Raw genomic sequence first — 25,526 nt, 5'->3', positions numbered from 1 at the left:
TGAAAGCGGAATTCTTTTTGTCTCTTCTTTAACAACTTAAATAATAATCCCAATCTATTTATGTCTGTATTGTTAACAGTATAAATTAGGAAAGTTTATTGCTCTCTTGTCACTTTTGATGACCAGGCACTTTTAAAAATATAACACGTTCAGAAGTTTGGTGTTGTGTCTGTGATGTAGGTCTGTATTTATTTTAATATGTGTGGGCTGTCAGAGACTCTTTCTGGATTAGAAGACACACTCTTCAACATCTAGGTTCCTGCAAGAGTTGTGGAGAAATTGGGGCTCTTGTGGGGGTGTCCTGGTTTCACTACAGAGGGTTGGTAGGAGTTGATGTAGGAGGGAGTTTTCGGGTTTCACTTTTAGTTGATGGGAGCAGTTGCAAGGAAACATTTGGTTTAAAATTTTATAGTTTAGTAATTCAAAGAAAAAAATTTATTTTTTTCTCATATAAAGGATTTTAAAATACTGCCCGTCTTCCAGGAAAACATCTACTTTTCCTAATGTAGGTGAGCACATGTAAAGTAACTGTGCTGTATCACTGAGCTTTTCTGAGGAGTGCTTTCACATAATTTTTCTCCTTTGATCAGCACAGCAACTCAGCGAAGTAGGCATAGAAGACATTTTTCCACCTTACAAAGAAACTGAGGTATAGAGAGTTGAAATTTGTCCCAGTTTATACTACTAGTATATGACAGTCATACCTAGTACTAATATACATTTGTAAGCAACACTAAACATCTGAAGAGGCAGTTTTCCTCAATACTTAGTCTTTATGCTTCTCACTAACAAGCACCATTAAGTAAATACGTAGTTATCAACTGAATGGAGTATTTACTCATTTAAAAAAAATCAAATCATCTGAATCTTTCAGGAGTTGAGATCTTGTTGTAGAAAGGTTTTATAGAAACCTGTATAGGACCCAATTTGGCAGGGAATGTCAGCTAGACAATGAGTTATTTATGTTAAGCTGCAATGTGACTTTGGGGTAAAAGAAAAAAAAATCATGATTAAAACATAATCGATAATTTTGAATTTTATAGTTTAAAGGTTTGGATTTTAAAACTATTTCTAACCACAGCTAGGATATACTACCAATGTCAAATCCCTGAAATTTGTGCTTCTATAATTATAGTGTTATCAGAATATTTAAGAGAAAGACATGGAAAAGCAAATTATATTTTGTGCAGTGATTTGACATGATAAATTCACCATGAAATAATTCAGAATAATGATATGCAAAGCCCTTGGGGCATGAGTTTATATCTTTATTACTAATACTGCTTTGTTATTAATACTGCCAAACAGAAATAACTCACTTTATTAGACAAGACAAACTCACAAAGAAGAGAGCTAATGACTTCTCTGAACATGCCATTTAAAAAAAAAATTATTTACTTTTTTGTTTACTTATTTGCTTTTAAATTCAAGTAATGTGGTAGTTGATGGATAAGATGTATTAAGAAAGTGTCTGAGAGGGAAAAATAAAAACAATGCTAACCATCCATTGCAGAGAAAAGCTCTCTAGCCTTGTATCTAGTATCCTTCCCTCAAACTCCCTTTACCGCATGCCACGTCTTTCTTTTTATTTTATACTATTGTCTTCTAGATTTTTTTCTTGTGTTCAGATTATATTTTGATGTCCCCATCAAAATGACTTTTCTTTTATAAAAGTCGCTAATATTTAGATTATGAGTTACTGGAAAGAAATCCTTTTTTTTTCCTTCTTTGTGCTAATTTTAGTCATTTATTATTATCTTCCAGTAGGGGGCAGGCAGTCACAAGAGGAGATAAAAATCAAGGGAGGGTTGAGTGGCAGCTTTGGCAGGTTTGCAAAAGATGGAAAAAGATTAAAAGCAATGTGGAAAGAAGGTGTTTGTCCTCATTGATTTCAGTCTTCCTTTTCTAATTTGCAATAGCTATGAATTTACACATTTTAGTAATTTTTAGGTGTGGTATCCTTTAAACATCCATGCTTAAGCAATTAATAAATGGTCAATACCGAAATCAGATTGGTTGTATTCTTTGCAGCCAAAGATGGAAAAGCTCTGTACAGTCAGCAAAAACAAGACCTGGAGCTGACTATGGCTCAGAACATCAGCTCCTTATTGTAAAATTCAGGCTTAAATTGAAGACAGTAGGGAAAAACACTGGGTCATTCAGGTATGACCTAAATCAAATCCCTTATGATTATACAGTGGAGGTGATGAATAGATTCAATGGATTATGTCTGGTGGACAGTGCCTGAAGAACTATGGACAGAGGTTCATAACATTGTACAGTAGTCAGTGACTGAAATCATTCTAAAGAAAAAAGAAATGCAAAAAAGGCAAAGTGGTTGTCTGAGGAGGCTTTACAAACAGCTGAAAAAAGAAGAGAAATGAAAAGCAAGGGAGAAAGGAAAGATATACCCAACTGAATGCAGAGTTCCAGAGAATATCAAGGAGAGATAAGAAGACCTTCTTATGTGCACTTCTTATGTGAACAATGCAAAGAAATAGAGGAAAACAATATAATGGGAAAGACTAGAGATCTCTTCAAGAAAATTGGAGACATCAAGGGATCATTTCATGCAATGATGGGCACAATGAAGGACAGAAACAGTAAGGACCTAATAGAAGCAGAAGAGATTAAAAAGAAGTGGCAAGAATACACACAAAAAAGAACTGCACAAAAAAGGTCTTAATGACCCAGATAACCATGATGGTGTGGTCACTCACCTAGACCCAGACATCCTGAGTGTGAAGAAGTCAAGTGGCCTTAGGAAGCATTACTATGAACAAAGATAGTGGAGGTGATGGAATTCCAGTTGAGCTATTTCAAATCCTAAAAGATGATGCTGTTAAAGTGCTGCTCTCAATATGTCAGCAAATTTGGAAAACTCAGCAGTGGCCACAGGAAAAGGTCAGTTTTCATTTCAATCCCAAAGAAAGGCAGTGCCAAAGAATGTTCAAACTACCATACAGTTGAGCTCATTTTGCATGTTAATAAGGTTATGCTCAAAATCCTGCAAGCTAGGCTTTGGTAGTACGTGACCTGAGAACTTCCGGATGTACAAGTTGGGTTTAGAAAAGGCAGAGGAAACAAAGATCAAATTGCCAATATTTGTTGGACCATAGAGAAAGCAAGGGAATTCGAGAAAAACATCTGCTTCATTGACTATGCTAAAGCCTTTGGCTGTGTGGATCACAACAAACTGGAAAATTCTTAAAGAGATGGGAATTTCAGATCACCTTACCTGCCTTCTGAGAAACCTGGATACTTTGGCCACCTGATGCAAAGAGTTGACTCATTAGAAAAGATCTTGAGGCTGTGAAAAATTGAAGGCAGAAGGAGAGGCTGATAGAGGGTGAGATGGTTGGTATCATCGATTCAATGGACATGAGTTTGAGCAAACTCCAGGATGCAGTGAAGGAGGGGAAGCCTGGCATGCTGCAGTCCATGGGGTCGCAAAGAACTGGACATGACTGAGTGACTGAACAACATCAACAAATCCTTTAGGCATCTGCAGATTTGGTGTCTGCAGAATCTCTTATTTTGCCCCTCATACTGATAATTTGTGTCTTCTCTTTGTTTGTCAATCTGGTTAGAGGTTATTGATTGCATATATAATGTGTGTGTGTGTGAGAGAGAGAGAGAGAATAGGGCCTAAAAATTATTTGCCACCTACATTAGAGAGATCAAGCTAAAATGAAACACGTGGAGAACATTTTAAATCAGTCAGTCTTGAAATGGTGTTGGAGTTATTGAAGGCTTTCTGGAGGAGAAGGGTCTTGAATGATAGGTTTGGATAGATGGGGAAAGAAAGATAGGAATTGGGAGGGGCAGGTGTGCAGCATGATTAAAGGCAGATGATTGAGGGAGAGAAAGGACTGTAGCTTGATGTAACAGATTGTTATATGATCTCAGGAAATAAGGCTGCATTTCAGGCATCCTTAATCAGTAAACAAAGAAACTTGGAAACTGTAACTTTTGGGGGAAATAATATAATAAAATAATACTTTGGAAAAAAAATGTGGCAGCAGTATCTCATTGAGTGGGAGTGGCACTTGGTAAAGCTTTATTTTGAAGCAGGGGCAAGGGTTCTTACCCTTGAGTTTCCATTTTAGGAAGATCCATGGTATCACTGAGAGTCATTGGTGGCTAAGAAGGGAAGTTTCTTTGCAGAGGAAGATGTTAAATTCAATCTAGAGATGGCAAACACACAGGATGAAAATCTCTATTGGTACTTGGAAGTAAAGCACAATCCAGGCTTCGTGAATTATTCATGGTGGAGGATCCCACAAAAAGAGTACACATTGAGATAAAAATAACACAATAAGCTCTAGAGACTTTTGGATTTGGGTCCTAGGAATGATAATTATTTCTTCTTCTTATAACAGAAAATAAGATCTGAGAAGATGTGGGAAAAGAGACACTCTGTAATATAGATGGAATGCTTCACTTTAAAAAAGAGGACAGAAGCTCTTCTGAAATTGCAGACGAAGATGAGAAGTTGTATGTAGAGATGCTATTAGGTTGAGGATAGAAATAAGGAAATGGAAACAAATCAGAGAATTCCACAGTAGGTAAATTCCCTTCCAACAAAGTCACGAATATTTCAGTTAATGGTGCTAGTTAATAAAATAACCCAGTTGTCATTTGGTTTTCTGCTGATCTGAAAAATCAATCTGTACAGTGATTAAGAATGCAGTAACCATGGTATACTTTTGCCTCTTCCCCTTGTTGTCATCAATACAAATTTGAAAATTCCTAAATAGGATTAGGGAGCAGATCTGTGGCTACAAAATGACTTGGAACTGTGTGATGCTAATTGCTCCTAAGAATCAAACCATTACTTTTTTAAATAGTTATAAACTTTAAAAGTTGAGTTTTGAGCAGAGAAAGTTTATTAGTGAGGACTCTTGGAAGCAGCAGCTGGAAAATAGGGCAAGGCAGCAGAGGGAAAAAGTCCAGCAATCCCAATCATGACACCCTCATCTGACTGCATGTGAATTTCTGGAGTTAGAGTGGCTCCAGAGAGGCTCTGCATTGAATCAGAATGTCTTATGGGCCTCATTCCTCCAAATCGGTCAACAGATATGGACTGCTCTGGGTAAAGTTTGACTTTGCTTAGGATAACTGAGATGATTTCTGAAGGTGTGAGAACTGAAGGCCGTCTGCTGACAGTGCTCCTAATAGCAGGAGCAAAAAGTCATTCCTAAAATAGGATTCTGGGTACACGTACTATCTCCACCATAGCTGCTGTTTCAAATATTCTTCATCCCTTCCTGAATTTCTGAGTTTCTGTATGGTGCTATTTCCCTTCAACCTAAGTAACTTCTATTATCCTCACTAATAGTGTAGTCCTGCTGGCGAGGAGTTCTCTTGGTTTCCTTTTATCTGAATATGCTTCATTCTTGCATATTTATTCTCGCATATTTTTGCTGGATACAGAATTCTGGTTGACTTTTTTTCTTTCATCACTTTAAAAATGTTGTTTTACCATTTCTGATGAAAAGTTGGCAGACACTCAAAACACTGTTCCTCTTACTATAACGTGTCTTGTTTTTTTCTGGCCAAACTTTCAAGATTTTTTCTTTATTGTCAGTCCTCACCACTTATAATGTGTCTATGTATGGTTATTTTTATATTTATCCTGCTTGAGGATTACTGAAATTGTTGAATCTGTAAATTTATCCTGCTTGGTAAATTTAGGGAAATTTTTAATCACTATTTTCTCCAAATATTTGTCTACCAGCTTTCTATGTTAGAAGTTCTGCTACTTCATTGAAGGCCTTTGTGGCTAATATAGGTTTTTTTTTTTTCTTCCAGTTATTTTTTTTTTCTCTCTGCTCTTCAGATTGGATAACTTCTATTGATATATTTTAAAGTTTGCTAACAATTTCTTCTCTCATTTCTATTCTTCTGTTAAGGTCATCTTATATTTTTCTATTTTATAGTTTCCATTTATTTTGTAACTTGTTTCTTTCCTTTCTGTTGAGGTTTTTCTGTTTCTTCATTCATTGTGAGCCTATTTTCTTTCATATCACTGAGAATAGTTTAATCTCTACTTTATGGTACTTGTCTGATAATTGCAATATCTGGGTCAATTTGAGGTTGATCTCCCTTTAATGTTTTTGTTTTTTTTCCTCCTAAAAATGGGTCACAATTTCCTGGTTCTCTGTACAGTGAGTAAATTTATTTATATTGTGTCTATTACATCTTAGAGACTATATTCTGTTATATTACTTTGTTGATTTTTTTTTTCTAGAAAACATTTAACTTGGTGGAACTCAAACTAAAAACTCTCTTTTGGATGATATTTTAAATCTCAGTGCTTTTACCTTTAGTTGGTTGGCTTAAGTGTGCCCTGCCATGTGGGGCTTGGGATTAGCCAGAGATGTGCATACAGTTTATATAAGGAATTTGAACTCTCCCTTTCTGCCTCTCTCAATTTCAAGAGCCCAAGGTTGCCCCGAAATCTATCTTTTTGTTCTTCAGAAAAACTGTGGATTTTTTTTTTCTCTTAGAGTTTTAGCTATCCAGTGTCCTGCCAACTGCAGCATTTCCTGGGACTAGAAGTGATAAATATGGGAACCTTTCCTTCTTTCAAGGATTGATACTCCTAAAGAATCTTGCTTTTTCTACTTTCCAGTGGCTTCAGATAGCTTTTATATTTTGTCAGAATTTGCGGTTGTTATTGTGTTGAAGCTTACAGGGCCATAAACCAACTGGAACTTTCTTCGTCTGTCTTTTTAATATCATTGTGATTTTTAAAATATCATTGTGTTTTTATGAACTGATATTGATTTGGTTGGCTGTACTGTCTTAGATGTTGAAATTCAATGCTCAGTTCAGTTCAGTTCAGTCGCTCAGTTGTGTCTGGCTCTTTGTGACCCCATGGACTGCAGCACGCCAGGCTTCCCTGTCTATCACCAGCTCTCAGAGTTTAATCAAACCCATGTCCATCGAGTCGGTGATGCCATCCAACCATCTCATCCTCTGTCGTCCCCTTCTCCTCCTGCCCCCAATCCCTCCCAGCATCAGGGCCTTTTCCAGTGAGGCAACTCTTCACGTCAGGTGGCCTTTTTGCTTTCTAAATTTCCTCCATGCATTGACTGTTTTGTTACCTTTCATTTTTCTCAAAAAAATCTCACTCCCCTTCCCCTCATTTTCTAGATTCTTATGAATCTCTGTATTCAATTTAAAGATCTATAATGAGATATAATGTAAATCACTAGCTATGTCATCTTTAAGAACTTACTTGCCCCCCTGACCTTAAACCATAATTTCCTTATTTGTGGAATAAAAGGGATTCCTGACAGTATTAAGAAGTATTGAACTTTCAAACAGGAAGGATTTTAGAAACCTTCAAATTAAATTCTTTCATTTTATACATGAGCAAATAAAGCCCAGAAATGTTTAAGGAATTACTAAAGACAGTACTCAGCTTTTTAGTGCATGAGCTGAGCTTGGAGCTCCTCCATAGCAACAAAAAATTGAGGGGAAAACAGATGTGGCAAGTATATGTGGGAAAACCCATGATTTTTTGATGTGATATACTTGAAATAACAGCAGGCATTTGAGTGGTGAGAAACAGTGGCATAAGGACTGAGATTCTTGTTTAGGAAAAATAAGTCAAGGCTCACAACACGGACTAGCTTTTTCTGTCAGTCAGTAAGTAAGGAGGTGTCTGCCATGTGTCAGACACAATGTTCTGTTGCAGATACATAGATCTTGCTCTCACAGAGCTTAGAATCTGTTAGGAAAGGTAGATATTAAATTAATCATCACAAATAATTTCATAAAATAAAATGAGTAAAGAGAAATATAGGGTGGCATGGCAATGTGTAATTGGTAAGCCTGATCTGTTCTGAAAATCAGGGAAAACTGCTCTTTGGAAGCGAGGTTTAAAATGAAGAAGAGCATAAAACAACCAGGCAAGGAAAGTTGAGGGGATGAATATTCCAGAAAGTCAAACAGCCTATATGAATGCCGAGGGAGCTAAACTGTGACTGAAGTGATAAAACAAGGAGAAATCAACTGTGCCGAGGCCCAATTCAAGTTCTGGAGGTGGGGAATGATGGTGAAAGAGGAGCAGGTGAGACCTGGGGAAATACCTTTACAAAGGTGCCTGAGGATACAGGCAGGCTTGTGGAGAAGGAGACAGATAGGGAAAAGCATAGGGTGGTGATAGAGGTGAAGGAAGGAAGGGGTTTTAGTTGTTGTTCACTTGCTCAGTTGTGTGTGACTCTTTGTGGCCCCACCCCATGGACTGCAGCGCACCAGACTTCCCTGTCCTCCACCATCTCCCAGAATTTGCTCAAACTCATGTACATTGAGTTGGTGATGCCATCCAACCATCTCATCCTCTGTTGTCCCCCCTTCTCCTCCTGCCTTCAATCTTTCCCAGCATCAGGGTCTTTTCTAATGAGTTAGCTCCTCATATCAGGTGGCTGAAGTATTGGAGCTTCAGCATTAGTCCTTCCAATGAATATTCAGGACTGATTTCCTTTATGACTGACTGACTGGTTTGATCTCTTTGCTATCCAAGGGAGTCTCAAAAGTCTTTTCCAACAAAAGCATCAATTCTTTGGTGCTAAGTCTTCTTTATGGTCCAACTCTCACATCCATACATGACTATGGGAGAAACCATAGCTTTGACTATACAGACCTTTGTTGGCAAAGTAATGTCTCTGCTTTTTAATATGCTGTCTAGATTTGTCATAGCTTTTTTTCCAAAGAGCAAACATCTTTTAATTTCATGACTGCAGGAGAGGAAAATGGTTAATTCTGCTACTGCTGCTAAGTCACTTCAGTCGCGTCCGACTCTGTGTGACCCCATAGACGTCAGCCCACCAGGCTCCCCTGCCCCTGGGATTCTCCAGGCAAGAGCACTGGAGTGGGTTGCCATTTCCTTCTCCAATGCATGAAAGTGAAAAGTGAAAGTGAAGTCGCTTAGTCGTGTCTGACTCTTAGCGACCCCGTGGACCGCAGCCTACCAGACTCCTCCATCCATGGGATTTTCCAGGCAAGAGTACTGGAGTGGGGTGCCATTGCCTTCTCCGAAAATGGTTAATAGCATCAAAATATGCCAAGCAGTCCAGGAGCATAAGCACTGAAAAAAGGCCTAAAGGTTGACTGTAAAGGGCCTGGTGACCTTCAAAATTGTGGCCTGAATGGAAGGACGTAGGAGCCACAAGATTGCTAACCTTGAGAAGGGCATGGGTGGATAGGAAATGGAGGCTGTGGGCTCACACCACTAATTCTAGAAGTTTGGTAGCAAAGAAAAGAGACAGGATCACAGCTAAAAGGAGAAAGCAGAATCTGATTTTTTTTTTTTTTTCCTGTCAACAGAGGGGAGCCTAAGTGTGTTTAAAGGGTGTTCTCACATAAAGTTTTAAGTTGCTTAGTGATTTTTCTTTGTCCTTGCATTTTGTTAATTTACCATGGAATACTATGCCATCTTTCCCTATGGTTTATGAATCTGCCTGCAATGCAGGGAATGCAGTTTCAATCCCTGGGTTGGGAAGATCTCCTGGAGGAGGAAATGGCAACCCACTCCAGTATTCTTGTCTGGAAAATCCCATGGACAGAGGAGCTTGGTAGGCTATAGTCCATGGGGTCGAAAAGAGTGGAACATGACTAAGTACACATGAGCTATCTATTACATAATTTGAGAATATCTGGCCTTATGATTTATTTTTGTGATATTGACACTTTTGGAAAAAAAAAAGTTCATGTAGTAAGTAGTGAGTGGTAGATTCGAAATAATTAAGTCTAGTTGTTTTCATTCTCCAAAAAAAATCATTGTATCTGCCCTTTACTGACTCTCTCTTAGACGTTACTCAGAGGTTGTTCTGAGCCAATAATTTGAAGTTAGTTTCCAGACAGTCACCCACAGGGCCTAAAATATTAAAGATGCAGTGATGCTATCTGAAGCCTACTTAAACGCAACTTTCAGGGCATCTGGACGTTCATGAATCTTTGCAGGTGATTCTGATGGGAGCCATGATTAAGAACACCATTTCAGGTCTTTCTTCATCACCTAAACTATCCCTGTTGTCCCAGCTCTACAGGCTGCTCACCTTCAGATTTACCCGTCATCCAATGTGGAATTTAACTTCCCCAAATGTTAAGGTTTCTGAGAGCCAACACCTTGCCTTATTCATTCTACTATTCCTAAAGCTCTGCACAGCCACCTGACACTGAGTAGGTGTACTCAGAAAGTGTCAACCTGCATGTTTGTGTCTGCTCAGTTTCTCAGTCAGGTCCTACTCTGTTATGCCATGGACTGTAGCCCACCAGGCTCCTCTGTCCATGGGATTTCCCAGGCAAGAATACTGGAGTGGGTTGCCATTTCCTCCATCAGGGGATCTTCCTGACCCAGGGATCAAACCTGCATTTCTTGGGTCTCCTGCATTGGCAGGTGGATTCTTTACCACTGCACCACTCGGGAGGCCCAGGTATACTCAGAAAATGTTTGTCAGCCTAAACTTCCTCAAAATGTCTCTGGTATCTGTAACCACTCTTGCCCTTTATGCTTCTCTCTGAGGAACCAAGTGTCAGCCTCTTCAAAAGCAAACCTTCATTTTGCATTTGTCTCATCCCCTCCCACAACCTCTAGGATCCTGCCTGCCAGTTAGCCTCCTTCACTCTTGTAACTGCTAGCACTGCCTCTGTCTACAAATATGCTGTACGACTCAAGTACCCACTAGAAAAGTCCTTCTAGTTTCAGACATTGCCCCATCTCTCTCTTTCAGATTTGACATGAAAGGATAAAGTTACTGTCTCATTCTCTGATACTTTCAGGGTAAAAATTCTTGAAAGAGCAAGTCTACAGTTGTTGACAATTGCTTCTGCTTGGGCCCTTGCCATTGTTCTCGATTGCCTCTGTACTAACACTACTCTCTTACAGCTCTTAATGGTCTCTGAATTTTGTTAGCAAATCATAATGTCTCTTACTCCTTACTTTAAAATTTTTCATATATGTGTTGGCCTTGATTATTTGTGTCTTGAAAACTTCTCTTTCCCTGGCTTCAAGACCCTGCATTTACCTTCTACTTTTCTTCATTGTTTCTGCTAACTTTACTTCCTTCATTAAATCCCTAATTTTAAATGTTTCAAGACTCTCCTTTTGGCCTTGTCTTTAATTTCCACATCAAAGACAGTGATGTGGCAGTCTATGGGCTGGATCTGGCTTAGAGACACTTTTGACTGGCTCATGTAATATTTTTGAAATTTTGAATTATCTGCCAATATTTTTAAATTGGGAGATTTTACCCAAACCCCCTGAGATGGTATCTAGGGTTGCTGTGAGGATTGAGTTAAATGATATATATATATAAAGCACTTAATACTATGTCTGAATTCGACAAACATTCAAAAAATTATATCATAATTATCATTTTACAGTTTCCAAAGCTCTTTTATAGATATTACTTCATAACTTATTTAATTGGCCCCTACAGACCAACTTTTTGTTTTTTTCTAAGAATTAAAAACGATACCAGCATTAATATCCTAGAATATAAGGCATAATTTGGAGATATTGTGGGTTTGGTTCCAGACCACCGCAATAAAGTGAATATCACAATAAACAGAGACACACAAATTTTTGGTTTCCCAGTGCATGTAAAAGTTTTGTCTAGAGAAAAAAGTAATGTCTGCACTATACTGTGACTTCCCTGCTGGCTTATCAGTAAAGAATCTACCGGTAATGCAGGAGACATAAGCATTGTGGGTTTGATCCCTGGGTCAGAAAGATCTGAAGAAGGGAATGGCACCCTACTCCAACATTCTTGCCTGGGAAATCCCATGGACAGAGGAGCCTGGCAGGCTACAGTCCATAGAGGTCACAGAAGAGTCGGACACAGCTGAGAGGCTAAATAACAACACTACACTGTAGTGTATAAGTGTACAATAGCATTATGTATAAAAAACAATGTATACACCTTAATTAAAAAATACTTTACTACTAAAAAATGTTAACCATCATCTCACAACACAGGGTTGCCATAAACCTGCAATTTGTAAAAAACATAGTAAAGTGAAGAGCAGTAAAATGTGGTATGCCCATATCTTTGTATATCTGATATGTGTACATATTCACTATCTGTTCACCAAAAACATTGACCCTTGTGATCACTGATACACATTTGTACAACATCTACCATGAGTAGGGAACACATTTGTTTTCATTATTTAGTTTTGGACTGTGTGATGGTAATTGCCTGAAAAAAAGTTAGCCCAGCAATATGACTTTTATTAATACGGTGTCCTACTAAAATGATGCAGACTTTGTGACTATTGTCACATATACAAAAATTAGTCCCAGCAATATGGTTTTTATTAGCACTGTTTCCTATCCATATTTTTTCCCACGTGGCTAGTTAGTTCCCTCAGTATCACTTACCAATGATATAATCATTCTTCCCCTTAGGAATTTGAATTCCTATTCCTATCAGATATTAAATTCCCATAAATGTAGATAGAGCAACTGTTTCAGAGAGTAATCTGTGCAATATTACAGAGGTAATAAGTGGAAATTTATTTATTTTAACATTAGCCAAAAGGCTAGTTGATTTTGTTACTCTAAGTGTGGTGTTTTTTTCTATTTTTGTCTCTGCTAAAACTTTGGGTTTCTACTCAATGTTTTGTTTACTGAACAGTTAATTAGGTGTTGTGTGCTACTAAGTTAAAGTATTTTAAAATGTAAATAACGTTCATAAATTAAAGTATAAGAACACAAAATAGATGTATTGTGTTACCAGGATCAGTTTTTGACATTGTTATTCCATCTTCCCAATTGTTATTTGATCTTCCCAAGCCAGAGATGGAACCCAGGTCTCCCATGTTGCAGGCAGATTCTTTACCAGCTGAGCCACAAAAGAAGCCCAAATCTCTTATTTTACATTTCAGTTTCTTTCCTTTTTGGAAGCAAGGATCATGATAATTGAAATATTAAGCCATGAGACACATAAAGGAGATCGTTTTCATTTTAAAAGACATTTCATTTTATAGTCCCCAAATGGCAAGCATTTGTTTTTCTTTTCTGTTCTCCTTCCATAGGAAAATACACTTGTCTCAGGAAAAAGATCCTGAAATCATTATGGAAGATTAGATTAATAGCAAAAGCTGAAACTTTTTTTTTTTTTTTTTTTTAGCTCCAGTCTTTCTTCAGATCCTATTCCCTCCAGATACACATTCTCTGCATATAAAAGTACTTCTATTTGGACTGCTCTGTTTCTCATTCTCTTTCTTATTATGAGCGTCTTGTTCATTGGGTCTTGTATCAATTACCTCTTGCTGCATAATAAACTACCCGCAGACAAATATTAATTCTCTCACAGTGACCCAAGAGTGAGTGAGAGAGAAACCATGAGGGTAGAAGCCATAGTCTTTTTATAACTTAATCTTGGCACTGACATTCTATCATTTCTGCTGTATCGTATTTGTTAGAAGTGAGTGAAGTGAGTGAAGTCACTCAGTCGCGTCTGACTCTGCGACCCAGTGGACTGTAGCCCACCAGGCTCCTCTGTCCATGGGATTTTCCAGGCAAGCGTATTGGAATGGGTTGCCATTTCCTTCTCCAGAGGATCTTCCCAACCCAGGGATCGAACCCAGGTCTCCCGCATTGTAAGCAAGACGCTTTACTGTCTGAGCCACCAGGGAAGTCGTATCCAGCCCACGTGCAAGAGGAGGGGATTTTATAAAGACACAATTACCAAGAAAGTAGGGACCATCTTAGAGGCTGCCCATCACCTCAGTACTAGTATAAGTTACTCAAGGTACATTTTATATACTTTTCACTTATTGCTATTACAGTTTCATATACTTGTTTGATTATTTGATTACTGTGTATTATTCCTATTAGATTGAAAGCTCCATGATACAGGCATTTATTAAGGCCTAGCTATTGTAACTGAATAAATAAGTATTATTAATGCAGCTTCCAGCTTCCCTCTACCAGTCCAAAAGCTCTAACACATGTGATAGGTGGTCACTCAGACACCATCTCAGTGAAAACTACTGGTGAAAGACTGATCATCATCTTAGGAGGCAGAAAAAAAAAAGCTCATTTCCTTTACGTGCAATATTTCTCATAAAATTACTGCATTACTTTTCAGGTAGCTTTAGTAGAGAAAAAAATCACATGAGTCTGTTATTCCAACTGTTGTTTTGTTTAGTCTCTCCATTACAGTTTGCTATTTAGAAAATAACAAAATGCGGGGGAAAATTGGCTATGCTTTCAATTATTCCTACAGGGTGGTAGTACTTTTAGATTATATATCAGAAATAAAATGGTACATTATTGTAAAACTTCCCCCAAAGTTACAAAGTTTATGGATTTTCTGGCTATCATGGATTTCCACTAGTTCCCAATGTGAAAATTATTGCATTAGAGAAAGAAATATAATTAGAGTATTTGGCTAACAATTCATCTTATTTTCAGAACCTCTAAAAAAAAGGAGACAATTCAAGGTCTCTTCTTGTTTGAATCCATTCATAACTCTAAAAACTGTTGGGAAATAATACTTGTATGTCTAACCTATATCCACAACATGCGGTTTTATAAAACACAGTACAAACATACTAACTAAAATGTTAAGGTTGATATTTTAAGCTTTCTGAAGCCAGAGAGTTATGATAAAGCTTTCTGTACTGTATTGACTTTACCATACTGGTGATTAGAAAAAGTTATGTGCTCGGTATAGCTAAATAAGGTTGTTCTAGCAGTGTGATTTTGATTTCCGGGTCTTTGTGTGATTAAGATCTCAGTCTCAAAGTTGCATTTATTTAAAATGAAGCTTGAATCTTTAGGAGAAATGTAGTTTCCTTTTTACTGACTTTAAAACCTCAGTTTGTAATGCTCTTCAGATGCCTTTCACTAGTTATTCCTTACTTATTAAGAATGACAGTCTGCATTTTGCAGAGGGGAGAACTAGAGTATATGAATTTAATTATTTTAATTTGGGAAAAGAAGCAGAGGGAAGTAAAACTCAAATCTCTCATATTTTCCCACCATTGCTTTATTCAAAATGATCCAGTTCTGTATTTGTTATGATAATTTGCAGTTTTGAAGTCAGAAGCTTGAAACACCAAATGAAAAATGCAATAATTCTATTATTTGGTCCTCCTTGTATAAAATATCAGAATATTCGCACAGATTTAAGTGTATTGAAATATATTGAATATATTTTAATGTATTCTATGTTCCTCTTTTAAAAAGTATTTTGATAGTAAGTTCATTAAATGTTAAATAACAAAAAGATGACAAATAAAGATGTAAATACCACAAAAAACCATAAAAATGACTTTTAATTAGGTCAATACTAGCATAGAAGTCTCAAGTTCTGGAGAGAAATATTAAAAGAAATGTAAAAATAAAGTTCTTCTACATTATTCTCTTTTAGAGCTATATGGTCATTTTATTAGAGCATAGCCAAATATTTTAGGCTATAGTTTTGCTTCAATTTTAGGATTCTTTCAGCTTAAATTCATTTGTTCGGGCTCCTTACTGCTTGTTTGTATTCTCCCCAAACCTTGCAAATGAATGAAACAGCAGAAAATCTTTACTTTTTGTTTCCCCTCTGCATATATTAGAAATAATAATTTAAGCCACTATATCGATTAATTATGGCATAGTATATGTTCTACTTTGGTTAATAAACAGTTACTAAATCAGGGATTTTACTAGGAATTGTGAAATATTAGAAATGCCTATTTCTAACTTTTTTAGTCAGTACAGCCCAGCAAAGCACAGGATTTTGCATAGATAAAATCTGTTAAATCACACAAGAAAACCATGTGCTGTTTCTGAGAGCCTTTTTCACTCACTGGAGGAAGGCTTTGGAGTATGTGTTTGCATAGTCATGCCTGTACAGTGTCTACTGTGTGGGTGGTGTATAGTTGCTCAGGCATATGACAATGATGATTTGGGAAAGGAAACTCAAAGCGAGTGCTCCAAGTGACTAAGAGGTTTCACTAGTAGTCAAATCACAAAACAATCTTTCTTCTTAGATGGAAAAGGTTTTTTTAAACATTATTTCCAGTGCCAAGGGGTTTTCATTTGTATTTTCTTTCATGTTTATTTGTGTAGACGCATGTTCTAATATTATGTGTGTTAAAACCTGATGTTTCTGACATTGTTGTTAATTAAACTGAGGGATAATTTATATATAATTAACTGGGTACATTTAAAAGTTACAATTGGATGAGGTTTGACAGTCGTATATTTCTGTAATTACTATCACAAACAAGATAAAAAACATTTCCATCATTCCCAAAATATTCCTTCATGTATGCTAGTAGCCCTTCCTTGACTTTACACCCATCATCTGCGGGCAGCCAATGATCTGCCATTTGTCAGCATAGATTAGTTAGCATTTTATATTAGTTTACTCTTTTTGTGGTGTCTGATATGTACTCTTTTGTGTCTACCTTATTTCACTCAAAGGAATGATTTTTGAGATTCATCAATTCGTGTGTGTTCCTTTTTACTGCTGAACAGTATTCCATTATACAGATAACTTAGCTATCTGCCGATTGGCATTTGGGTTGTTTCTAGCTTTTGGTTATTGTGAATAAAACTTCTATGAACATTCATGCACAAGTCTTTGTGTGGACATATATTTTTATTTCTCTTGGGTAAATACTTAGGATTGAAATGGTAAGGTTTTATGTGGGCATGTGTTTGACTTTTGGAAAAAACTACTATAAATTTTCTAGTGCAGTTATACTTTTTTATATTCCCACTAATAATGTGTGAAAGTTTTAGTTGTTTTACATTTTTGCCAATATATATTATCAGTCTTTTTAACTTTAGCCATAGTAATAGGTGCATAATCATTATCTCACTGATTTAAATTTGCATTTCCTCTATGATTACTAATATTAAACATCTTTTTTGTGTATTTATTGGTAATCTGAATTTTTTTTTTTGGTAAAGTGTCTGTTCAAATCACTTGCCTGTTTTTTTTTAATTGATTTTTAAAATTATTGGATTATAAAAGTTCTTCACATACTATTGTTTTTTTTAGCTGTGCTGTGGTTTGTAGGATATTAGTTACCTGACCAGAAATTGAATCTGAACTTCTCTAGTCAAAGTGCTGAGTTCTAACCATTGGACAAGCAGGGAACTCCTGAAGAACCAGCTTTTAATTTTGTTAATTTTTGTATTACTTGTTTTCTGTTTTGTTGATTTTTGCTCTTCCTTTTATTATTTTCATCTTTCTATTTTGTTTTTAACTTCTTTAGGTAATTCCTGCTTTGTTATTAGTATTTAAAGCTATTAATTTTTCTGTAAGCATTGCTTTAGTGTAGCTGCATATCACAAAATTTGATACTATATACACTTTTATCTGTCCTACTTCTTTTATGTAACAATATGTCCTGGAGATCACTCCATAATAGTGTATAAAGATATTCCTCATTCTTTTTAAGGGTTTCATTGTACTTCATTTTGTGGATGTTCTATAATTTAGAAAACTAGTTCCCTATGATTTGGATTATTTCTAGTAGTCTTGCTATTACAGTGTAGCAATGACCTGTCTTCTGTATATATATTAATATATTTCAACTGTTGCCTATATAGCTTTGGGATAGTTTTTGGGAAGTGATATGGCTGGGTTGAAAGGAAAATGCTTATGTAACTGCTATTGTCAAATTTTCCATTACCGAAGTGGTAACATTTTACATTCCAACCAGCAGTATATACCTTAATTTTTTTTTTTTCTTGTCTATACTTTTTTTTTTTAATTTTATTTTATTTTTAAACTTTACATAACTGTATTAGTTTTGCCAAATATCAAAATAAATCCGCCACAGGTATACATGTGTTCCCCATCCTGAACCCTCCTCCCTCCTCCCTCCCCATTCCATCCCTCTGGGTCGTCCCAGTGCACCAGCCACAAGCATCCAGTATTATGCATCGAACCTGGACTGGCAACTCGTTTCATACATGATATTTTACATGTTTCAATGCCATTCTCCCAAATCTTCCCACCCTCTCCCTCTCCCACAGAGTCCATAAGACTGTTCTATACCTTAATTTTTAAGCCAGCTTAAGCCAGCTACATGCCAGGAAACTGTGCAAACCACTCTTTTAAGCACTGAGGATGAAGAATGAAAAACCTAGATGAAAATCCCTGCCCCCCTGGAGCTTACAATCTAGTGAGGGAGTGGTGGGTTTGGCCCATGAATTTTGGCAAATGTCTCAAATCTTCTTCCTTAGCTTGGCTATTCCTTCAGATCCAGAATTCATAATGCTTGTGCCCATATGCCTTTATAATAATCCTGATTCTATGGACTTGCTCTTGATGTGCTCTTTCAGACCTTTGTCTCTCGTTGTTTCTACAGAAACATGGCTGGGACTTGCTTTTCCAGCTCTCTTAATTGGGTTAAGTTTGGGTTTCCCAGGTGAGGCCAGTGGTAAAAAACCCTCCTGCCAATACAGGAGACTTGAGAGATACAGGTTCGATCCCTGGGTTGAGAGGACCCCCCTGGAGGAAGGCATGACAATCCACTCCAGTATTCTTGCCTGGAGAATTCCCATGGACAGAGGAGCCTTGCGGGCTACAGTCCATGGCGTCACAAAGATTCAGACACGACTGAAGTGACTTAGCATGCCACGGATAAGTAGTGTATTTATCCTAGTGTATTTCTTAGGAACCAACCCTTCGTTTCTACCCACTATGGCAAGAACTATTCGCACAAGAAAAATATGACAATTGGAGCAGCTTACAAACTGGGGTGAAACTGTAAGTTGCTCAGTTGTATCTGACTCTTTGCTACCCCATGGACTGTAGTCCACCAGGCTTCTCTGTCCATGGGATTCTCCAGGCAAGCATACTGGAGTGGGTAGCCATTCCCTTCTCCAGGCGATCTTCCCAACCTAGGGATCGAACCCAGGTCTCCCACATTGCAGGCGGATTCTTTACCATCTGAGCCACCAGCTAAGCCTAAGCTGGGTTACTATGGCCAAATTGCTTCATCAAGGTGAGTCTAAATTTTTTCATCTGTAAAATGAGGATGATATCACCTGTCGACATGGAGAGACTGAAATAAATAACATGCAAATTAGCAAAAATCTATTCCTAATATAAGTGTTCAAAAATTATTTTAAAACAATGTTTTATTAAAGTAAATAGTAGCTAAAAGGGAGTGGGTAGTGTATAAAAGGAAGAAGAAAACTGCACACAAAGAATGGCATTTAGAAGAAGGCATGAAGCCATTTGGAGGTTTCAAAGAACTACACATGGTTGGGTATTGCCATTACATGAGAAAAACTGGATATATGATTAGAACTGAGGCTGGATACTGGCAGTCTCTAACTGTGGCAGGCTCTAATTGTGGAAGGCATAAAACTCAAAGTATTCACAAGGAAATAATACACTTCTAGTGCATCTACAGTATCTGAACAACAAAGAGAAACATTTTAGGATAAAATTCAATGCACAGTGGGTTTTTTGGAGAAATTTTGAGTACACTGAAAGTGAAGTCGCTCAGTTGTGTCCGGCTCTTTGCGACCCCATGGACTGTAGCCTACCAGGAGTCAATGTCTCAGAAGCTCAGCTTCCTTATTGGCAAAATGGGAATAATGCTATCAAGCACATTTATATATATATATACACACAATACATTTAGCCTTGTGCCTGGCACATATTTCTATTCCAGGTAATTTGCTCATCTTTGATCACTGGTCAATAACAAAGCCATCATATTTAAACTCTAAAGGCTACAGTCCATGGGTTGCAAAGAGTCAGACACGACTGAGCTAATTCACTTTCAGTGTACTCAAAATTTCTCCAAAAAACCCACTGTGCATTGAATTTTATCCTAAAATGTTTCTCTTTGTTGTTCAGATACTGTAGATGCACTAGAAGTGTATTATTTCCTTGTGAATACTTTGAGTTTTATGCCTTCCACAATTAGAGCCTGCCACAGTTAGAGACTGCCAGTATCCAGCCTCAGTTCTAATCATATATCCAGTTTTTCTCATATAATGGCAATACCCAACCATGTGTAGTTCTTTGAAACCTCCAAATAGCTTCATGCCTTCTTCTAAATGCCATTCTTTGTGTGCAATTTTCTTCTTCCTTTTATTTTCCTAGAAAACTCCTCATCTAAGATTGAGCTCAAATATCGTTTATTGTAGGAAGTCTTTCCTAATCCTTTACCCCTGCTGTTTTAGAGTTAAAAACATCTTCTTTTAAACTTCTGGACATTATGTATATATCTATCCTCACACTAAAACTTTATGTTATCATTGTTTATACAGTTAATTTCTTCCCTGGACCTCAGGCTCATAGAGAGAAAAGGGTATTGTTCATTATGATGTTTCTGTGCTTAGCGAGTACTTTGCCAGGAGTTGCTACTCAAAAAATTCTTACTAACAATTTTCATTTGGAGCTTGCCTTGTAAAATTTGAACTTAATAGACACTTGTCTATGTGATGTGATTTCAACAGTGTTTAGGATACTCCTTTGTTGCTCTGGCTCAGCTGGTAAAGAATCCTCCTGCAATGTGGGAGACCTCGGTTTGAACCCTGGGTTGGGAAGAACTTCTGAGAAGGGAAAGGCTACCCATTCCAGTATTCTGGCCTGAAGAATTCCATGGACTGTATAGTCCATGGGGTTGCAAAGAGTTGGACACGACTGAGCGACTTTCATTTGTTGTTCTATATCAGCATCCAGTCAACACATCAGTGCTAAACTTCTCCTTCTTCACTGGTGCCTGAAATGTCTGTAACATAGTAAAACACCTTTTCACAACTGGAGATAGACTAAGTGCATTTAAGTCTAGAAGAAGAAATACTTTGACTTGAATATAAGACAGGAGGGTGGTGAGTGGTACTGTGGGCCTAAAATAGGGGTATGCCAAATAGGAAGGAAGATCAAGTGAAAAGTTCATACCAGGATAAATTTTTCTGAGATGTTTGCTTTCCTGTCATAATTCATGTTTTTATTGGTAACTGCAATCCCCAAATGGCCCAAGGAATGTGAAAAAAAATGTGATTTTCTCCAGGAGTGAGAAATGCTAATGTGTATTTCTCTCTTTACCCCATGTGTCTTTTCAGAATGCTTAAGTGCAGGAATGGAAGGTCCTAAAACATCGAACAACTCAATGCAGCAGCTGGACAATGGCAATCACAGTTCAGGTAATGCTCATCTTTTAATAATAATTCTAATAGAAAAGTGCTTGATGTTTTTACAGTTTTTACACTTTGAGATCTTGAATTGTCTTAAGTTATTTATAGATTATTTTATCTAAAATTGTCAAAATGAAATACTGCTTATGTTTTAAAATGTTGGTAAACTTTTCATTCTGAAATTATTTTCTGTGCCTATTTAGTACTTATTTCAAGATTGTCATCATGAAATAAATCAAGGGCACAGCACCAATTTTTTTCATTCTATTTTTAAATCATAGTTTTACTAGGTTTACTCTAGAGAACTTAAAAATATTGGCCTTAGCAGATGTTACTAATTTACTTTCTGTGTGCCCTTGCCCAGCTCTACTGTCTCCCAAATTTTTGTTTCTCATTATAGTTAACTTTTTCTTTATATTTTAAAATATTATTTTTGTAATACATTTTACATTGAGCACTTCATGGAAAAATAATTCTAGTGATTTCAAAATGCATTCTTGGACTCAATAAATATCCTTTTACACTTACTTATTTACTATTTAGAAAAATTAGATTTCAGGTCAACTGCAGACTCAAATAAGTAAAATGACTATATAAATTATTAATCTGGGGGGTGGGAAGGCACTCATAGTGCTTGAGTTTAGTGAGTTAAATGGTGCCTCCACCTCAAGATCTGTCCACCAGGAACCTACAAATATGGGTACATTTGGACAAAGGATCTTTGAAAATGTATTTAAGCTAAAGCTTTCAGATGAGATCATCCTGGATTAGTGTGGGCCCTATGTCCAATGACATAGAAAAGAAAAGGAGAAGACACAAGGGAAAATCCAATGTAAAGATGGAGGCAGAGGTTGAAATGATACATCTACAAACTAAGGAACACATAGGATTTCTGGTAGTCACTCAAACCTGGAAGAAACAAAAAAAGAATTCTTTACTAGAGACTTTGGAAGGAATATGGTTGTGCTAACACTTTGATATATTTCTGACTTCCAGAAATGTGAGAGAATAAATATCTATTGTTTTAAGGGATCGAGTTTGTGGATACATATCAAGACAGTTCTAGGAAACTAATATAATGAATAACTAATTTACTTTTCTACTGTAAATATGTCTTTAAAAACAGTCCACATGTGATTCAGTCTATATACAGATCTTCCATCACTTATGATGGCATTATGCCTCAATAAACTCATCCTAAGTTGAAAATATCATAAGTCAAAATACCTACTTAACAGGAGGAAAAGAGGGTGACAGAGGATGAGATAGTTGGATGGCATCACCAACTCCATGGACATGAATTTGAGCAAACTCCTGGAGATAGTGAAGGACAAGGAAGCCTGGCATGCTGCAACCCATGGGACTGCAAAGAATTGAACACTACTTAGCGACCGAACACAATAATAACCTAACATCAAAACTTAGCTGAGCCTTCTTTAAACAGTTGGGCAAAATCATCTAACACAAAGCCTGTCTCATACTAACATGTTGGATAACTCATGTAATTTATTGAATACTGTACCTTTTGAAAGTGAAAAAGATGGTTGTATGGGTACAGAATAGTTGTATCAGTTATTTACCCTTGTGATTGTGTAGCTGACTAGGAACTGTGGCTTACTGTGCTGCCCAGCATCACAAGAGAATACCATAATGCATTATTGTTATCCTAGAAAGCAATCAAAATCCAAAATTCAAAATACAGTTTCTACTTGAATGCATATGGCTTTTGCACCATTGTACAGTAAAAAAAAGAAGTCCTAAATCACACTATCCCAAGTTGGGGACTGTCTGTATATGTACATACTGAAAGAGTTAGACTTCTTATGTTAATGTGAAACTATAATCTTTCTAAACTTAAAAGAAAATTTGGTTTCATATGAAGAAATTGAAGACAGAAAGCATAGAACCATTAATCAGAGCTTTAAATGATTATTGTACTACTTTGGTATATACAAAGCTTCAAGAAGGACTAAATAAGAGAGATGCTTTCTTTTATAATTGAAGACATGATACTTGATGTGAAATTGAAATTCTATAGGAACTAGATACCAAATGGAGATAATAAAACTGAATGACTCATTATAGCAATTAACTAAGTTTAAAAGATGTATCCAGTATTATAAAAATGATCATAGGACTACTTCTGAAAACAAGCATAATATTTTTCTTTTCTGAAAAATATAATTTTAGCACACTTAAGAGTACACTACAACTTGTGGGTTTTATCTCTGGTATGAGAAATTGCAGGGAAAATTGACTTTCTTCCCAAGGTATTTTTCTTTAGACAGTGAATGTTGCTTAGTTGCAGGAGAATTTTGTGTCTGGTTTAAGAGGCAGAATTCTCCATGGGCCTCCAGTTCAGTTTAGTTCAGCCACTCAGTCATATTCGACTCTTTGCGACCCCATAAATTGCCACATGCCAGGCCTCCCTGTCCATCACCAACTCCCAGAGTTCACTCAAACTCATGTCCATCGAGTCGGTGATGCCAACCAGCCATCTCATCCTCTGTCGTCCCCGTTTCCTCCTGCCCCCAATCCATCCCAGCATCAGAGTCTTTTCCAATGAGTCAACTCTTCGCATGAGGTGGCCAAAGTACTGGAGTTTCGGCTTTAGCATCATTCCTTTCAAAGAAGACCCAGGACTGATCTCCTTTAGAATGGACTGGTTGGATCTCCTTGCAGTCCAAGGGACTCTCAAGAGTCTTCTCCAACACCACAGTTCAAAAACATCAATTCTTCGGCGCTCAGCTTTCTTCACAGTCCAACTCTCACATCCATACATGACCACTGGAAAAACCATAGCCTTGACTAGATGGACCTTTGTTGGCAAAGTAATGTCTCTGCTTTTGAATATGCTGTCTAGGCTGGTCATAACTTTCATTTCAAGGAGTAAGTGTCTTTTAATTTCATGGCTGCAATCATCATCTGTAGTGATTTTGGAGCCCCCCAAAATAAAGTCTGACACTGTTTCCACTGTTTCCCCATCTATTTCCCATGAAGTGATGGGACCAGATGCCATGATCTTAGTTTTCTGAATGTTGAGCTTAAGCCAACTTTTTCACTCTCCTCTTTCACTTTAATCAAGAGGCTTTTTAGTTCCTCTTCACTTTCTGCCATAAGGGTGGTGTCATCTGCATATCTGAAGTTATTGATATTTCTCCCAGCAATCTTGATTCCAGCTTGTGTTTCCTCCAGCCCAGCATTTCTCATGATGTACTCTGCATATAAGTTAAATAAGCAGGGTGACAATATACAGCCTTGAAATACTCCTTTTCCTATTTGGAACCAGTCTGTTCCATGTCCAGTTCTAACTGTTGCTTCCTGACCTGCATACAGGTTTCTCAAGAGGCAGGTCAGGTGGTCTGGTATTCCCATCTCTTGAAGAATTTTCCACGGTTTATTGTGATCCACACAGTCAAAGGCTTTGGCATAGTCAATAAAGCAGAAATAGATGTTTTTCTGGAACTCTCTTGCTTTTTCCATGATCCAGCGGATGTTGGCAATTTGATCTCTGGTTCCTCTGCCTTTTCTAAAACCAGCTTGAACATCTGGAAGTTCACGGTTCACGTATTGCTGAAGCCTGGCTTGGAGAAGTTTGAGCATTACTTTACTACGTGTGAGATGAGTGCAATTGTGGTAGTTTGAGCCTTCTTTGGCATTGCCTTTCTTTGGGATTGGAATGAAAACTGACCTTTTCCAGTCCTGTGGCCACTGCTGAGTTTTCCAAATATGCTGGCATATTGAGTGCAGCACTTTCACAGCATCATCTTTTATGATTTGAAATAGCTCCACTGGATTTCCATCACCTCCACTAGCTTTGTTCGTAGTGATGCTTTCTAAGGCCCACTTAACTTCACATTCCAGGAAGTCTGGCTCTAGGTGAGTGATCACACCATTGTGATTATCTTGGTCATGAAGATCTTTTTTGTACAGTTCTGTGTATTCTGGCCCCCTCTTCTTAATATCTTGTGCTTCTATTAGGTCCATACCATTTCTGTCCTTTATTGAGCCCATCTTTGCCTGAAATGTTCCCTTGGTATCTCTAATTTTCTTGAAGTGATGTCTAGTCTTTCCCATTCTGTTGTTTTCCTCTATTTCTTTGCATTGATTGCTGAGGAAGGCTTTCTTATCTCTCCTTGCTATTTTTTGGAACTCTGCATTCAAATGGGTATATCTTTCCTTTTCTCCTTTGCATTTCACTTCTCTTTTTTTCACAGCTATTTGTAAGGCCTCCCCAGGCAGCCATTTCATTTTTTTGCATTTCTTTTCCATGGGGATGGTCTTGATCCCTGTCTCCTGTACAATGTCATGAACCTCCATCCATAGTTCATCAGGCACTCTGTCTATCAGATCTAGTCCCTTAAATCTATTTCTCATTTCCACTGTATAACAT

The 25,526-nt window shown here is 37.2% G+C and overlaps 1 protein-coding gene across 1 annotated transcript in view; it reads left to right on the top strand.

The window, feature by feature from the left end:
- Positions 1-25,526, top strand: part of LOC129643518 (cell surface glycoprotein CD200 receptor 1) — a 43,070-nt gene that overhangs the window by 1,226 nt on the left and 16,318 nt on the right. Inside the window, exon 3 of the mRNA XM_055568155.1 lies at positions 21,062-21,142. Within this exon, the coding sequence (XP_055424130.1) occupies positions 21,062-21,142 (81 nt within the window). The remainder of the gene's footprint in view (positions 1-21,061; positions 21,143-25,526) is intronic.

The sequence above is a fragment of the Bubalus kerabau genome, chromosome 2, assembly GCF_029407905.1.
Source record: "Bubalus kerabau isolate K-KA32 ecotype Philippines breed swamp buffalo chromosome 2, PCC_UOA_SB_1v2, whole genome shotgun sequence".
Lineage (NCBI taxonomy): Eukaryota > Metazoa > Chordata > Mammalia > Artiodactyla > Bovidae > Bubalus > Bubalus kerabau.
This window is presented reverse-complemented; position numbering and strand designations above follow the sequence as displayed.